General features: G+C 35.7%; 1 protein-coding gene across 1 annotated transcript in view; it reads right to left on the bottom strand.

Moving 5' to 3' along the window:
• Nucleotides 1-5,515: 5,515 nt before the first annotated feature.
• sts (steroid sulfatase (microsomal), isozyme S) overlaps nucleotides 5,516-18,658 on the bottom strand; it is a 37,717-nt gene continuing 24,574 nt past the window's right edge. Inside the window, exons 6-11 of the mRNA XM_028800867.2 lie at nucleotides 14,279-14,684; nucleotides 12,513-12,649; nucleotides 12,095-12,232; nucleotides 9,856-10,015; nucleotides 9,248-9,369; nucleotides 5,516-6,048 (exon numbers count right to left, since the gene is read on the bottom strand). Coding sequence (XP_028656700.1) covers nucleotides 5,660-6,048; nucleotides 9,248-9,369; nucleotides 9,856-10,015; nucleotides 12,095-12,232; nucleotides 12,513-12,649; nucleotides 14,279-14,684 — 1,352 coding nt within the window. The 3' untranslated portion in view covers nucleotides 5,516-5,659. The remainder of the gene's footprint in view (nucleotides 6,049-9,247; nucleotides 9,370-9,855; nucleotides 10,016-12,094; nucleotides 12,233-12,512; nucleotides 12,650-14,278; nucleotides 14,685-18,658) is intronic.

Here is an 18,658-nt window from a genome sequence, read left to right as displayed (position 1 = left end):
TCGAAAATGAGCAGTATTTTTTCCAGCATTGTGGAGGGTGCGAGGTGGGGGAAATCGGGCAATTTCTGTTTAACAAAATTTCTAATTTGAAGATAGTGAAAGAAATGTGCAGCTGGGAGGTTGAATTTTGAGCGTAATTGTTCAAAAGATGCAAATATGTTGTCTATATAAAGATCTCTGAGCATTTTAATCCCAAACCTTTTCCAGGTATTAAAAACTGGATATGTTTGCGAGGGTTGAAAGAGGTGGTTCTGTTGCAGAGGTGCCACAGATAAAAGATTTTCTATCTTAAAATGCTTTCTAAGTTGGTTCCATATTCTAAGTGAGTAAAGCACAATTGGGTTATTAGTATATTTGCGATAACTTGCATGTATTGGAGAGCAGAGCAGGGAGTATAAAGAAGTACTACAGGATTTTACTTCTGTTGCGGACCAGGCCTGTGTATGTTCATTTATTTGTGTCCAGGTTTTTATGGCTTGTATGTTTGCTGCCCAGTAATAAAACTGAAAATTAGGTAGAGCCATGCCACCTTCTGCCTGAGGTCCTTGTAGGGTCGCTCTTCAGATATGTGGGTGTTTTGAGTTCCAAATTAATGAGGTTATTATTGAACCTAACTGTTTAAAAAATGATTTATTGATATATATTGGAATGTTTTGAAATAAAAAAAGAAGTTTAGGAAGGATATTCATCTTAACAACGTTAATTCTTCCGGCTAGAGTGAGATGAAGGGTTGACCATCTATGCAAGTCTTGCTTAATTTTTTCCATACAGACGGCAAAATTTTGTTGATAAAGAGCTTTATGTTTACTTGTGATAATTACCCCTAGGTATTTAAACTGATCTGCTATGGTAAAAGGTAGGGTGTCTAATCTAATATTATATGCTTGTGAATTCACTGGAAAGAGTATACTTTTATTCAGATTAATTTTAAGACCAGATATCTTTTGAAATTCTGTTAGTGCTGTTAAAACTGCAGGGACAGTGTTTCCTGGGTCTGATATATATAAGACCATATCATCTGCATATAGAGAAATTTTCTGTTCCAGTCCTTCTCTGACAATCCCCTTTATCTGATAAGAATTTCGGCAGTGAACTGCCAGTGGTTCAATGGCGATTGCGAACAGCAGTGGCGACAAGGGACATCCTTGTCTGGTACCACGTTCTAGTTTAAAGTAGTCTGAGCAAATGTTATTAATACAAACTGATGCTTCTGGATTGGTATACAGTAGTTTGATCCATGCAAATATTCGGGCCAAACCCAAATTTCTCCAATGCAGTGAAAAGGTAGTTCCATTCAATCATATCAAATGCTTTTTCTGCGTCTAATGATAGTAATATTTCTGGGGTGTTTGATTTTGCTGATGAATGTATAACATTAAACAAGCGTCGGAGATTGGAAGATAGATGTCAGCCTTTAATAAATCCAGTTTGATCCTGTGATATTACCGAGGGCAGCACTTTCTCCATCCTTCTAGTAAGAATTTTTGAGAGTATCTTAACATCATTATTCAGGAGTGAAATTGGTCTGTATGATGCACATTGTAACAAGTCCTTATTTTGTTTAGGAAAGACGGTGATTAATGCTTGACGAAATGTTTGAGGTAGTATTTGGTTGTCTCTAGCTTCTGTAAATGTTGCCAATAAGAGGGGAGCTAGCTGAGTGGAGAATTTCTTATAAAATTCTACGGGGTAACCATCAGGGCCTGCTGATTTCCTGCTTTGAAGTGACTTTATAGCATCTAGTAATTCTGTTAGCGTTAGAGGTTGATCCAGTTCCTCAGCACTTAAAGCATCTATTTGTGGTGTCTGTAATGTATCCAGAAATTCATTAGATTGTGTGTTGTCGTCTTTGAGCTCAGTAGAATAAAAGGATTTATAATAATCTCTAAATACGTGCATTATATTTTTATGGTCAATAATTTCTTCTCCATTCGTGTTGGTGATTACTGGTATTGCATTGCGAACTTCTTGTTTGTGAATTTGTTGAGCTAAAAGCTTATTAGCTTTTTCTCCGTGTTCATAGTAATGATGTCTAGACTTATAAATAAGTTGTTCAGTTTCTTTAGTTGTTAAGATGTTAAGTTCTGTATGCAGGGCCTGCCTTTTCCTGTGGAGAGCTTCACTTGGACGCTTGGCTTGTTCTTCATCTATTCTAGTAATTTTGCTTCTTAGCTCTGACACTTTCTTGGTTTCTAATTTATTTCTGTGGGAAAGAAATGAAATAATCTGTCCTCTGGTGGTCCTGCACAAGAGGATTCATGTAATCCAATAGCAGTCTCTCAAAGGTCTTCATGATGTGAGATGTAAGTGCCACTGGTCTGTAGTCATGAGGTGAAGCGACACCTTGTTTGGAACAGGAACAATGCAGGATGTTTTCCACAGGAGTGACAGTTTCTGAATCTTTAATGACAGACTAAACAGGTGACAGAGTATGCCACAAAGTTAGTCAGCATAAGCCTTACGAACTAATGACTGACTCCATTAGCATCTTCAGCCTCTGCACTTAGCCATCGCTTACCAGCAACCTATACTGATGGTTGGGGTGGGCTCATCTCTGGCCTTTCCAGTTGAAGTGGTAGAATTTGTTGATGTAGTAGGGATGGTGTAGGGGTACTGGTCATTGGAAGAAGGCGGTGGTAATGGTGTTCGTTGAAGGATGGTAAATAAATGAAAAATTTGGTTCATGGCGTTGCCTCTCTTTTTTGTTTATTTTATACAAAGAATTGGCCTCAGCTATTTAAACAAAATGTGGTTTTGGGAGATACAAACACATGATTCTGGATACACTATACACTGCATCACTGCTCGTTATCTTCGCACAAAGAACCATAAACACATGGCATAAATGACCAAGTATTGTGGTGGAGGACAGTAGACATTAGGGACCTTCAAATCTCGACTTAATGTTATGTTGGATGATTTGGGTCAATCGGATGGAGGAGCTTGTTGGGCTGAATGGCCTGTTGTTGTCACATCCTTTCGAATGTTCTAATGCTCAGTGATGCATTGCTGACTGATTACAGATTTACCTGTTGCTACTCCATCAATAAAGGTTAAACTTTGGCACTTCTCTCCTATCCTGTGTGTGGATAAGAATGATTGGCCATCACAAATCCAAGGAGCAGTCCTTGAGTCTCTTCTGTATTTTGCTTTGAATGTTTTGAAGGGACAGTAGGGCAAAAATTGCAAATGAAATATGGAATAGAGATTTAAAATATTTCTTTATAATTTGTAACATCTACGGATCTGTAATCCGAGCAGAAAATACATGACTTCTAAAGATTTTCTTCATGTCTGAGTGTGATCCATTGCAGGTCTTCCATCTGCCAAGTACATTTTTCAATGCTCCCATTTCTTGGCCTGCTTGTCTAGTTCAGGGTGATGGTGGGCCACAGCCTCATATCAACTTGTGCTCTGTCAGTCATTTACTCATAATTGACTTTGTTGATGTAGTAACAAACTGAGTTCACAGATATGATAGTTTTCAGAAGAGTTATGTGTGTCTTTTTATTGCAGGGCTGCCTGAGGGCCCAAAGATCATGACCATCCAATATTGCTTTTCAGTGCTACTCCCTCACAGCTCCATAGTTAGATTGAAATCTCAAGAAGCAAAGAATAGCCGTCAATCGTCAGAAGCAGTAAGATATGGTCAGGTCTGCTCAGTTGAACTGCAGGTTTTTTTCTGGGTTTAAATTCCATTAGGGCACTGCATGTGTACATTTTGTATATCCCCCATTTGTCTGCATGGGCTGTTCTCTAGTGGGCATGAATTTATGAAACTGACCCTGTGAGAGTCTGTACCTGTCCTAGTAGTCTTCATACAAACAATAAGATTTATACCTTCGGCCTATTCATTCAACTGTCACATCTACACACCACATCCGTTATCATTGTATATATGAAACATGTAAAGAGCTTCTTTAAAAAGCCAAATTTCCCCATGGGGATTAATAAAGTATCTATCTATCTATCTATCTATCTATCTATCTATCTATCTATCTATCTATCTATCTATCTATCTATCTATCTATCTATCTATCTATCTATCTATCTATCTATCTATCTATCTATCTATCTATCTATCTATCGGAAAAAGCAGTGCAGCAAACCTGATCTGATGTATGTACATAATAATAACCAATTTCAATAGAATCCTGTGTTAAAATGTAGTTATTGTTTTTTGTGGAACAGTTCTGGGTAACTCAGCTTGTCTACTATCACTCCATACATTTAATAATCTTTCTTTAAGTTGTTTCACAAGTGATCATCAGGAGTGTTTAATTGGACTCTGTACAGGTAAGTGACATGCACCTTATTTCTATCCTTTTAATGGAGGAGGAAACAACCAAGAAGCAGTTATACCATTTCTGGTCTGGCCCCAAGGGTCCCACCTTTTCCGGTGTGGCCATTACACATTAAAATATGTCCCATGGACTGCAGTCAATTCAGTCATTAAGAAATAGAGAGAGTATGGCAGAGCTGTAATTTTGCATAGAGTGGGCAGTCCATAAAAATGGAATGATTCTGCAAGAAGACCAGTAAGGGAGGCCACCAAGAGACCTGGGAAAACTCCGAAGGATTTACAAGCTACAGCGGATTGGAGACAAGAAATGAGACAACCCAACAAGAGTTTGTGGCTGGATTTGAGAAAGGCCGCTACTTCACAATGTCTATGCAGCATAATAGCATGTGCAGGTTTTACAAAGAAGAATAGGGAGAAATGTCAGTGTCCAGATGTACAAAGCTGATGGAGACAGAGAGGCCTGTGCATACAGACACATGGCTATCATGGCTGCCAAAGGTGCATCTACTAAATACTGCTGTGTGGGGGAGAGTTATGTGATCGGTTATTTTGTGTTTTATATTTGTAATTAATTTAAACAACTTCACAGAGATCTGTTCACACTTTGACATTAAAGAATCTTTTTCTCTTGATCTGTTGTCAAAAAAGACAAATCCACTGATTCAATGTTGAATACAACAATAAAATGTGAAAAATTCCAAAAGGAGTGAGTTATTTTTTATAGGCACTGTAGTGGCCTTTGTCTGTTTCAAGAGTATTGTACGTTCTTACCCAAGTATCAATGTGTATGTAAGCCTCCAGCTGTACAAACACTGAATCGATTGTCAAGCATTATGAATCTGGGTCTCCATAACAGGACTTCAGTAAACATATAAAAGCTTCATGTCTGCATAACTAATCTGTCGTCTCCTTTTTCAGTGTTCATTTCATCAGTGACTGACCTTCAAGTGCTGTGGAGCTGGACAGCATTTAGCATGAAGAAAAGCGAGTTCTGCAAAGGCTGGAGTGAATTAACTTTGGCCAAGGTAAAGTGCAAGTTCCATCCTTTTGTGGACTATTTGGGCTGTGATTTTGATTCATTTTATTTGAATGCTTCCTTGAATGCAAGATTTAATTTGAATGTGGAAGTTCTCTATTTTGTGAAAATGAGTCTACAAGTTCAAACAGACAGCATGAAACTTCTAAAAAACAAGAACTGCATTTACAGTATCCTCCCACCCAAATAAGTGTTAATTTATTTTCTTGTAAGAAGCACATTTTCTAATGTTAAAAATCCAGCTAAAAATACAGTAAGCGTAGACTATGTGACTGTCGTTGACACAGGCAACCTCAGTAAAGGAGCTGTACGTTTTCACTTTATTTAAGTTCAGTGTCTTTCTCAGAAGTTGCTGTTTCTTGGTCTTTAGCACAAACACATAAATTGGTTAAAGAAGAGCAACATGGCTGTAGCCAGGGTTTCCATATGATATTATTCACAGAGAGCTGGTTTGGAACATCACTTAAAGTTCGTGAATGATTGACAACAGCTTCTTGTATAACATCCAACACCGAGTAGAACTGTGGTTCTGTTGCTGGGGTCAGTGGATTCTTCTCTGATGGGTCTTTGGAAAGATCAAAAAGCAAAGGTGGATCATGAATGGTGACATACGTACCCATGCAAAAACAAACATGGGTGTCGAGGCAAAGGTCTGAATCACTGGGATAGAAATTAGGAGTGAAGAAAAAAGCTTTCCAGACAGAATTACCTGAAAAAGAAAAATACGCAGGCAGTAAATTACAATTTGTTACATTCATCTTTCAAATACGTTGCATTGTACTGGAGAAAGCCAAAGATAAATGACCAAAATAGTACTCACACATAAATATAGTATATGAGACAATATAATTAAGATGTTTGGGGTTAAGGGTGCCGAGAGATGGCACAAGCTCTTTAACTGATGGTAAAAAGGGAAACAACTTTTTCTTAACTATCATTGCAAAATCTAACTCTCTAAAACGTTAATGTTTTATTATTTAAAAATGCAGTCAGATTTTATTTTGTTGTTTTATACATGGAGCCAAGTTACAGTTATGTAAACAGTTACTGTAAGCAGAACTTCAGAACAACTGTGGTGAGAACAAGCCATTCAACCCAAGAATGCTCACCAATTCTACCTATCTAAGATAACATTAGATCAAGATTTGAAGATTTCACAAGTATTGCTCTTTACCACACTACTTAGTAATTTATTTCATGTGTTCTCTGTGTGAAGAGACAATTTTTAAGGTTGGTGCAAAAGTTACATCAAACAAGCTTCCAAATGGGTCTCCGTATTCGTGTTGTTGAATTCACTTTAAAATAACAGCCCAGAATCCAATGAACTAATTCTTCCTGTAATGTTAAAAAGTTCAATTATGTCACCTTGTAATTTTAATTTACTTAAAATAAAGAAGGTGAACTTTTTTTTTAATCTTTTCTCACACTTCATAGCTTGCTGTCCTGCAATTGGCCTAGTTGCACTTCTCTAGCTCTGCTATGTCTCTTTTTGTAATATGGAGACCAAAACTGCACACAGTACTCCAGGTGAGGCCTCACTAGAGTGTTATACAACTTCAGCATAACCTCCCATGACTTCTACTCTACACATCATCCTACATAACTCAACATCCTGTTAGCCTTCTTGATGGCCTCTGCACATTGTCTGGATGTAGGTGATGACAATACCGCTATGACTACCAGGTCCTTCTCATAAGGGAACTTTGACAATTCCAAACCCTTACTGTGTATTTTAATCTAACACCTTTACTTTCTGCTTGTAATACCTTACTTAACTTATACTTCAATACCCACAAATCAATTCCACCTATTTTGGTATCATCTGGAAATTCAACAAGCTTATGCAGTAATTTATATTCTGATTCATAAAGTATAAAGAGCAGTGGCCTCACTACTGATACCATGACCCTTTGCTTCCTGTGTTCAACTACTTTTGTGACCATCTACAGACGACTTCCCACTTCATTTCATTTGATCAGTAGCTTCTCATGTGGTACCTGATCAAAAGTCTTCTGAAAATCAAGATAAATAATATCATGCGCACCTCCCTGATATGCTTTTATTGCTTCTTTAAAGAATTCTGCCATATTAATGAAACATGATGTGTCCTGTCTAGACCCTTCCTGACTGCTAACTGACAGACCCGTTTTTGCCATGAGATGCTTTTCCTTGCCAAGTGCTTCTATCAATTTACCTGTTAACTATTTTAAGCTCACTCTCACACAGTTACTTGGATCCTCCTGATCATCCCTTCTATATAACTGGATATTTGCTAGCCTCTTAGTACTTTGTAAAATCTTATGTGTGCAGTGATTTTCAAAAAACATGCGGCACAGGTTCCTATACATACTCACTAATCTGTTTTGATTTCAGCCTTTTTAATCTACGCAGCACTTTTCCTTTTACACTTTCTAAATCATTCAGTAGTTCCTTAGTTGTCCCTGTTACTGCTGGGATGTTATTGACTTCTTTACATGAGTAACCATCAGAAAAATGCAACTTCAGATCAACTGCTATTTCACTATATTAACATTTTAATTTGCTCTTGCTGTTCCTGATCCACTTTGTGTCCTCAGTAACTGTTCTTTTACTATTAAAATACTGAAAGAATCTTTTTGGTCATCTTTCACTGTTTCCACAATATTTTCTCTAACTGCCTTTCGGCTTTCCTAATATTTTTTGACTGTTGTTCTTGTGCTCACATATGCCCTTACAGATAGCACTGGAGTTATTTGTCTTGAACAGCATTTTTTTATCATTTGCAGCTTCATTTTAGGCCCGTATTTATTCACTACAGATTCAATGCTTATAAATTTTGGGATTACCTTGTTCTACATTACATGTAATGGAGCTATGGAGAGACACCTAATTGCTGACTTAGCATTATGTTTTCAAATTGCCATAGAAGTTTCAAGGGCTACTGCAAATAAGAGATCAAGGCTTTCATTATAAATCCCCTGACTTATGTTGATTCTTTGGTTTCAAGATTATGTGGGCAGTAAATAATAAAGCAGAGTATAGGAAACACCGTGGGATATCATAAAAATGATAGGAAACACTATACAAATTCACAATGAGCTACTCATGTGTTAGCAGGAATGTTCCTGCATGTTGTTCAGAGGACTAAATTGGTTACATAAATAAGATGCACTCCTAATTAAATGTGGGAAATGAACTGCTATAATTACTTGTGAAGTATGGAGATTGTCAAGGAGCAACAAATCAGTTCAAGATAAGCATGGACATCAGTGGTATTTTAAGATAAAGGGGCTTTTTCTGTGACAGAGGGATTCTTTAACCTTGAAACATTACTAGCTCAAGGCCTCTCGAAATTCCATTCTGGAAATACACACTCAGTTTTATATTTGTTTTAATTTTTCACACAAGCATTCAGATATTTAATAAGAATATGATGTATTTTACTATTTTATTCAAAATTACTTCCTGGACTAATACAAAACCAAAAATGTCCATATTGTTACAAATAGGACATATTTGTGAATAAAGAAAACAAATCTGACTGCACAGAGCAGAACACAACACGTAGAAATATTCACTTTTTAATGACTGGAAGTGAGTAAAACCTATCCACTGAACCTGATGAAAGTATGAGAAATTTTAACATTGGTAATAAATTTTCAAGTCTAAAAATTCTACTCTATTACCCCCAATATAGGAGCAACCATACATCCTGAATCAATGCGGAAAAAGGCCAATGAGAGAGACAGAGAGAGATTAGAATTTTTTTTTTTTCTGATACTGTTATGTAGAAATATTTTAATTCTTACAAATAATTTATCCCCTTTAAAAATGGTCTAATATAATAAAAAATATACTCAAACATGTCAATTTAAGTATTCTATTCTCTAAATAGGATATAAAAATATACAATGGGAAAAAAAACTTACTTTCTCTTGGATGCCATCTTACTGCATTTAAATAGGAATTGCAGTAATGGAACAAGAATTCATGTTCAGAACGTTTAGTCTTTCCTTGCAAAAGAGGCATCAAATTCTGTCCATCTATGACTCTACAATACAGGACAAATTAGTTAAGTTAGTAATACATACATGCATTACAGACACTTTATGGAGGGGGAATACAAAACAAAATCAATAAACATTCAGTAAACAGAGAAAGCAGGACATCTTTTTGCGTTGAATCTACTGCTTATTTTAATGTTTCTCTTTTTAAACTCACCATTTGAGATACTGGTACAAGTATGAACATGGCTAAAACTAAGAACTTTTTTTTGGGGGGGGGGGGGGGGGGGGGGGATTCTTCCTCTTCTCAGACTACTAACTATGTTGCCTAGAAATGCTGTAGTCAGCCTCTGTTTCCTCTAGCATTGACTACAACTCTGGAAGGAAAACAAACACACAAACAAAAAACAAAAAAAGACAAATTTCCCTTTAAACCAAATAAATAAAAATATTTGCCTCAGTGCTCAGTTCAAGAGAAATCAAACTTTTATTATTATTATTTTGTAAACTAAATAGTCTAACAGTACACCTACCTATCACTGGGTACTTTTAATCCAGCCAGAGAAACAACAGTGGGATATATATCCATATTGCTGGTTGGTTCATCACTTTGCATACCTTCTTGTATTACCCCCTTCCACATTAAAAGACCAGGTACACGAATTCCTCCTTCCCAGTTAGTTGATTTTCCCCCTTTTAAAATATGCATAAAAAGAAGCAAGTTACAGACTCTTCAAATAATATTAATACTTGTAGTCAAACAAAAGGAGTGTATAGAATTGTCAATATATATATGGTATGTGGCACTTTTATGCATTTTAATCAAGAGAGCATGTCAGTATTTATATATAAAAAGTAATGCCACAGTACTACTGAAGAAACACTGTGAAAGGGAAAAAAATGAAATTAATATACACAGAAGTAACTTGTTAGTAAGTATATCAGCAGAAGTGCAGAGCCAACATTTGTATGCAAGGTCTGTTAAAAAATAAGTCCAACATATATATATAATATTTAAACTAAAAACAAAGGATTTGTTTAGACATGATCTGAACATTAAGGATAATGCAGTCACACAGACTGAGAGAGTCTGAGAAGGTTCTTGATGTAAACCACAACACAACTCAATGCTCTATGCACCTTTATTCATTTCACACACATGCACAGCCCTAACAGGAAGTTTTTGTCAAATACTGGACATCGTGAGGGGTTCCATGTGCATCTGTTTCAATATTGATTGTTACACATTTTAAAATATTGACTTATTTTCTACTTTGTTAAATAAAATAAGCAACCGATCACAAAAACAACTCATTGAACCCTATGAAAGATGTGAGTTGGACCTCATTCTGCATGTCCTAGGAGTATGACTATCAGCAAAATCACAAATTTGAATCTCATTATAATTACAGTTTTAAAGCTATGTTAAACCAATTTTTTCAAAAATTTTAAATGTTTAAGACAATATAAAGTGTACAACTATAAACTATATATATATATATATATATATATATATATATATACATACTGCGGTGGGTTGGCACCCTGCCCAGGATTAGTTCCCTGCCTTGTGCCCTGTGTTGGCTGGGATTGGCTCCAGCAGACCCCCGTGACCCTGTGTTCGGATTCAGCGGGTTGGAAAATGGATGGATGGATGGATATATATATATATATATATATATATATATATACACTGTATATATACAGTATATGACACATTTTATATATCAGCCTTTTACTAAAGTATAAATAACAGAAGGGGAAGTATCATTTTGATTCTCTGAAGAAAGCTTCAAGGAGTCGAAAGTCTTCAAACAGCACTATTGTCCCAGTATTCCTCCCCACAATGTGACCTCCCCTCTTCTCGATCTTTGTAAGTAAAATACAACAAGACATGCAACTGAAATACTATTTTAAAGTAATAATGTTTATATGAGGTTGATTGAAATAAAAAACTTTATGCAATATTTTATACATTTTAACTTCCAAACAATGTCTACCAATCATTTATATAATAAACAAAACAAAACCTTTTAAATTCAATACATCCCCATATCATTTTTAATGGTACAAAGCAATTTAGAAATTATTAACTAGTATAGAAGGACTAATCCAAAATGAATTTCCCATAATATTCTCATTATTAGTATAGACTTTTTTCACCACTCATACTTTTGCCTCTGATGTCCATTATAAACAGTATGCTGCAAATGTGTTTTGGTATATGAGAACAAGACAGTTGACAATATCCATAACCTCGTGCTAAATATCTAGGGGCTCATTATTATTAGCTCTGGTGCAGTGGCGTAGCTGGGGGGGCAAGGGGGGACATCTGTCCCCGGGCGCAGCATCCAGGGGGCGCCAAATTGATGTTTCTTTTCCTTCCCTGGGCGCTGAAAACCCTAGTTATACCTCTGCTCTGGTGCAGTGTGCTTAATGAACACATCATAGATTTGATCTTCACTACTTCCAAACCTACTGTATCCTCAGACTGAGACTTGCACTGAGTTGGTACACTTTTTTTTTTCTAAGGATATGATAACAACTAATTTTGGAGTGACACTTCATTTACAAACTTCATTTTTCCTATTAGTATGCATCTCTAAGATGAAGCTAAGTATTTACACTCAAATGTTCTAAAATAAATACAAACAGTGAATTTTCAGAATGAGTTATAATGTAAATTGTTATAAAGAGACACTGTACATTTATTGGACAATAATATTTTAAAATGTCTGCCACTTTTTCCCATGTATTTAGTAACCAAATTACCTTTAAAAATACCGTTTGATCCCCCATAGACATCACCTTGGCTTGATATTTCTTCCAGATGAGCTCCTTGGTCTGACGTAAAATAGACAAGAGTCTTCCCACTTATGCCAAGGGCATCAAGTTTATTAATTATCTGACCTAGACGAGAAATAAATTATGACTTTTATTTAATTTAAATCACTCAAAATTGACTGACTGGAAAATTCTAATTAAAAGTACAGTGTAGTATTGTAGAGTTTGAAACTGTGTAAAATAATGCTTTTGTAATTAAAAAACTGCAGTGTACACATTACATAAACTAATCAAGTATGTCTAAAATGTAAACTTTTACCATTTTATCATTATAATAACAATTTTTGGCAAAACTCAGGTTTACTAGTAACTTCACAAAAACATAACAAGCGTTACAAATAATTACCTACACCCCAGTCTACTTCTTCCACAGCATCTCCATACAATCCATGATTGCTTTTTCCTCTGAATGCCTTAGATGCAAAAAGTGCAGTATGGACTTGCACAAAAGAAAACACCAATAAGAATGGCTGTTTTCTATTTCTGTATTTAAAAAGACACAACAGAATTGCATTGTATGAATAAAAGCAGTATACTAGAGACCACTGATTAAAGAATAACTGAACCATGCTGAATTCATATTTTTTGTTTTGATTTATTTTACTGGAGGAAAAAAGTTAAATTATTAAAAGTTCATTATTGTTGAAAAAGGCCAAAGGGGAATACAGGTTCTAAAAGTAATAAATAAGGGAGGGGAGGATGGACAATTTCTTTCACTTCATACAACACACTTACAGTTTGTGCTGCCCGATTAAATGCTTGGAGCATCCAGCTTAAAACTGGGCCTAATGTTTTGCCTTACAGAATGTGTGCAGCATTGATTCGTTGAAGTCAATAATATTCCAAACGAGAAAAGGAGAAAACCAAATGATTTCTTTTTTCAGCAGTTTCAAAGCAACTTAAATTACACTACAGCAAGTCTGATTTTAAAACCTAGGCAATATGTTTTATGGTTAATGATTTATCTACAAACATCATTGTGTCTGAGTTACAGTTAGCAACTCCATGAATTTTTTCAATGTAAAGTACAGAGAGAGAAAAAAAAAACATTACTTGTTCCCTTTGTTCTTGCACCGACTACCAAATGTCACTGCTCTTGAGCACAGAACACATATTACCTAATGACTGAATAACATCATCGTTTCACAGATAAAACAATGAGGACATTTTTGCAAACCACAGAATAATTTGCCTTATTTTAAATAAATTAAGTTTGTTTATACAAACATACACAAATGTTTAGATAAGGAAGGTGAGAATAATAACCAGGTGTGCTGGTTAGCTAAGACCTATGATGTCCCAATACCTTAATATTTCAGTTACCTAATTTTCAAAAGGTATTGCAGTTTAAGCCTTAGTTACATCTCATTAAACACGGAAACTGTGCAAAATCAATCCACTTAGTTTAAAGCTCCTTCTTTTTAAGTACTTTTACATTATCATTAAATAAGAACTTTCAATATTACATTAAAATGGGAATAAAACCTTAAAAAAGCACTGCATCTATAGATGAACTACCACCACAGGCCAATGTGAAGGCACATGCGTACATCTTTCAAAAATGTATTCAAGATTTTCCATAAATGGCCAGGCAAACATGCAGGAAAAATAACCACTACATAAGAAAGAAGGAGGTTACAAGTGGCACAGCACTCCCCTTGAAACCTGACTGAGAAAGCCAAATATTTATCCTTTATATATAATTATTTTTTTATTCAGATCACTTTATTGTTGTTAAAGCAGTTGAAGATGTCTACTTAGCAAATGTGCAGATTACTATTAAATCAATTTTATGTAACGTAGTAAATCTTCAAATTATATACAAATACAATACAAAAAATGTACTTTATAATGCTCACTTTTACTATACTAATTGCATTCTTTTCAGGACAAAGTTTTTAAATTACGCATGCAAACAAAGCTTTTGAAGTGTCATCATGATTTTCTGAACTTTTGTTTACATTCGTTTTAAAAGTTAATACTAATCTACAAATAAATTAAATTACATTTTTCACATAAGCTGAATATAGACAGAAAAATGGTAATTTATGCTTTACTGTATTTTTAATTTATGCTTGAATGCCAAGCAAAACATAAGAAATAAAACTTTACCTCTGAATGAAATTTATGGCTTCATTTGTCATTTTTTGAGTGAGATTTTCTGCAGCAAATGGCTGCTCTATAATCTGATGATTTCTCATTAAGAAGCAATTGAAATAGGGAAATGTAAAAACAAAAAGTGCAAAAACAATGACAGAAATTGTTACGAGCAGAGCCAGTAGCTGTAACAGCATCCTTGGGACAGTCACTAATCCCACAAAATGCAAAAGTATAATTAAGACTAAGGTTGGGACAATTAATTTAAACTCTGATGCTTTACAAAAAACAGTGCCATGCTGAGGCGAACAATCTCTTAAATTTGTCATTGTAATTCCATAAAAGTAATCAAAACCATGATTTAGTGGATGGTGACAAAAATCATCTCTTCTTTCACAGTTCAAACCCAGGTGCCATTTACCTGAGAAGATAAAAAAGGTTACATTTTTCTAGCTTTTCTGGTTTAAATATTATACCATAACATTTACAGTACTTACATTTACTGATAAAACCTACAAATGTAATTCACTTTACAAAAGCACAATTTTGTCTCTAACCTCAACAATATCTACACCCATCCAGTTTTATGTTCTCTATTACTACATTTCATGTTTTTGGGTTGCTACATGTGCACATTGCTTTTCTTTCCTAATTAAAATGTTTGCTGTATTGAACTGCATTCATATATAATGCTTCAGGTTTAAAATATGAATATACATACATCATTTTGTAACCATCTTTTTTATCAGTGGCTTTTTTTGCACAATTATTAAACTCCAGTAAGTTACAGAGTATCTCATATAATGATTAATGAATATCAAGTGTTTATAAGTATTTTGCTAATATTCACAGAATAACATCTTTAAACATACTCATTGTATGTAGTAATATCAACAGTGTTACACTTTGTTTATACACACCTTTAATAACTGTGTGCCTTTGTGAGTAATTATTTGTTGTGGGGAGGTTGTGAATGAAATGAGCTAAAAATACTAAAGAATTTCCTTTAAACCACAACAGTATTGTTTTATATGTAGACTTTACAGACTTAAGACAGTGGTAACAGAAGACCTACACAAGTACACTAGACTAGTACTTTATTGTGTTTAATATTTATTTCTCACATATAAACAATTTGTTGAAGCAGCATGTTGGCAAAATGACTAGCACTAGTAGGTCAGAGCTTCCGTGACAGGTGTTTGATTTCTGACCCAGTCACTGTCTATGTGAAGTCTGCACATTCTCCCCATGTCTGTATGTGTTTTCTCTACGAACTCCACTTTCTCCCTGCATTCCAAAAACAACCATAATATGATAACTGGCAACTCCTCAATAGTAAGACTGAGTGTAAAAGTGTGCATGAAAGAGCCCTCTTATGTTCCTTCCTTGCACTTCAATGCTACCAGCATAGATTTTGGTTCTCAATTTTTGGTTCTTGTACTGGTGCCAATATTTAAGAATAAGGGGGATGTACAGGACTGTAGTAACTACAGGGGGATAAAATTGATGAGCCACAGCATGAAGTTATGGGAAAGAGTAGTGGAAGCTAGGTTAAGAAGTGAGGTGATGATTAGTGAGCAGCAGTATGGTTTCATGCTAAGAAAGATCACCACAGATGTGATGTTTGCTCTGAGGATGTTGATGGAGAAGTATAGAGAAGGCCAGAAGGAGTTGCATTGTTTCTTTATGGACCTGGAGAAAGCATATGACAGGGTGCCTCAAGAGGAGCTGTGGTATTGTATGAGGAAATCGGGAGTGGCAGAGAAGAACGTAAGAGTTGTACAGGATATGTATAAGGGAAGTGTGACAGTGGTGAGGTCTGCGGTAGGAGTGACGGATGCATTCAAGTTGGAGGTGGGATTATATCAGGGATCGGCTCTGAGCCCTTTCTTATTTGCAATGGTGATGGACAGGTTGACAGATGAAATTAGACAGGAGTCCCCATGGACTATGATGTTTGCTGATGACATTGTGATCTATAGTGATAATAGGTAGCGGGTTGAGGAGACCCTGGAAAGGTGTTGATATGCTGTAGAGAGGAGAGGAATGAAGGTCAGAAGGAAAAAGACAGAATACATGTGTGTAAATAAGTGGGAGGTCAGAGGAATGGTGAGGATGAAAGGAGTAGAGTTGGCGAAGGTGGATGAGTTTAAATACTTGGGATCAACAGTACAGAGTAATGGGGATTGTGGAAGAGAGGTGAAAAAGAGAGTGCAGGCTGGGTGGAATGGGTGGAGAAGAGTGTCAGGAGTAATATGTGAAAGACGGGCATCAGCAAGAGTGAAAGGGAAGGGCTACAGGATGGTAGTGAGACCAGCTATGTTATATGGGTTGGGGACGGTGGCACTGACCAAAAAAGCAGGAGACAGAGCTGGAGGTAGCAGAATTAAATATGCTAAGATTTACACTGGGTGTGACGAAGATGGATAGGATTAGAAATTAGTACATCAGGGGGTCAGCTCAAGTTGGACGGTTGGGAGACAAAGTCAGAGAGGTGAGATTGAGTTGGTTTGAGATTGTGCAGAGGAGAGATGCTGGGTATATTGGGAAAAAGATGTTAAAGACAGAGCTGCCAGGCAAGAGGAAAACAGGAAGGCCTAAGAGAAGGTTTATGGATGTGGAGAGAGAGGACATGCAGGTGATGGGTGTAGCAGAACAAGATGCAGAGGACAGAAAGATATGAAAGAAGATGATCCGCTGTGGCAACCCCTAACGGGAGCAGCCGAAATAAGAAGATAGATTTTGGTTCTCAGAAGTTCTATAATAAAGAAGTGGGTGCTTAAAAAGATGGGTGCATGTACTGTGTATGGCTATAAATGAAAAAATACAGGGAGCTACTGTCCACTAGCCAACAATGGTGAAACTTCAGTCACTATGTATAGAACAAATTTGGTTGAGCTTTTATTTATAAAATTGTGTCTGATTCAAAGTATCAAACCACACATAATGTGAGTCAACAAGCCAAACAGACTTACAAAATACATTAAGTATTCCAGCTTATACATACCTATAAACACACATGCTTGCAGAGCCCAATTTACAGCTGCCAAATAACTAAACAGTCATATACAAAAACCACCATCTCCATAAAACTAGAACAAGCAGGAATGGAGCACAGATAACTTTAAAAGAGTGTTAGTTGAGGACAGCTTTGAAGAATGTTGGACATATAATTTCACAAAAAAAACTGCTTTTTAAGTTCCTTCCATTTTGGCATATAGCAAGAATGTGATAATAGTATAGTGTTGGTTATCACAATACAGTGTTTATCAAGCAGTAACAATAATAATTATAATTTTTTATAGCACCTTTCCCATGGTCAAAGAACTTATCTGGTATTTTTCCAAAAAATGACTACAAATTTATAGTATCTCCTAGCTTTCAAACAGATACAAATTGTAATCCAACAAAGTAGCGGGGGCACAAACGTGACTGAGAGAGGAAGGCAATTGACGGAATCTCTTTCAGAAGGCTCTAACCTAAGCTGCACATTTGATAGTCTAAGTTGCAAAAGATCTATGCAAAGTATAATTTTGAGGGGAATTAAAATATGCCTAACATGAAATTGGAATGATTGGATCATACTTAAATTCTCAGATAATGAATAAAAGTCAAATCTAAACTTAAATTGCTGTACTGTCATAGATTATCAAAAAGTGTGTGAAAGCAATGGTATTTCTTGCATTCTGTGTTATTTTTCTTGCTAATCACATGGATATTGGCTAAATGGAATAACTGGCAGTCTGGGATGTGATATCTCATCTTTTCCTAAAACAGAAGTACATTAGTCTTGTTTATGTAGTTACTGTATATATATTTTTTTCGTTTTATTGGCATTTTAGGGAAGTTTTGTAAAATGTATATCGTATTTAAAAGCTGTGATATATGCGTGATTTTTTTCAGTTTCTTATGTTTTCATTTAAAGGTAAACTCTTAAACTGTGAAAGAAAGACAGTTACAATTTTTGATACATGCTGGCACGACAAAATAACTTGTCAATTGATTCATGTTCACAAACGAAGCAGAGTGGTAGTATGTACGATCCTCCAGGTTTTACCCATTTTTAAAAGGAGAGCGATTAAGACTGGAAGATTTTGTGTTAAAGTTACTTTAACTTTAAAAATGGAGTAGATCTCCTTTTAAAATAATTTACAGTTTGGATGCAGGGGGCACAAAGGAAAATATATAAAGTTAAACACATTTTAACGTGCAGGAGAACCTGTTCTTCCTTTTTGTTAACTGCCCACTAAATTACATTCCTACACTGTTTTTCCCCACAGTGACTCAACTGTCCAGAATGGAAAAACCCACAAGCTGCACTGCTTCAATTACAGTTTTGCAGACACTGTGGCAAACATGAATTGTAAACACTTGATGGAAAAGGAAAAATGCCTT

The sequence above is a fragment of the Erpetoichthys calabaricus genome, chromosome 4 (genome assembly GCF_900747795.2).
Source record: "Erpetoichthys calabaricus chromosome 4, fErpCal1.3, whole genome shotgun sequence".
Taxonomy (NCBI): domain Eukaryota; kingdom Metazoa; phylum Chordata; class Cladistia; order Polypteriformes; family Polypteridae; genus Erpetoichthys; species Erpetoichthys calabaricus.
This window is presented reverse-complemented; position numbering and strand designations above follow the sequence as displayed.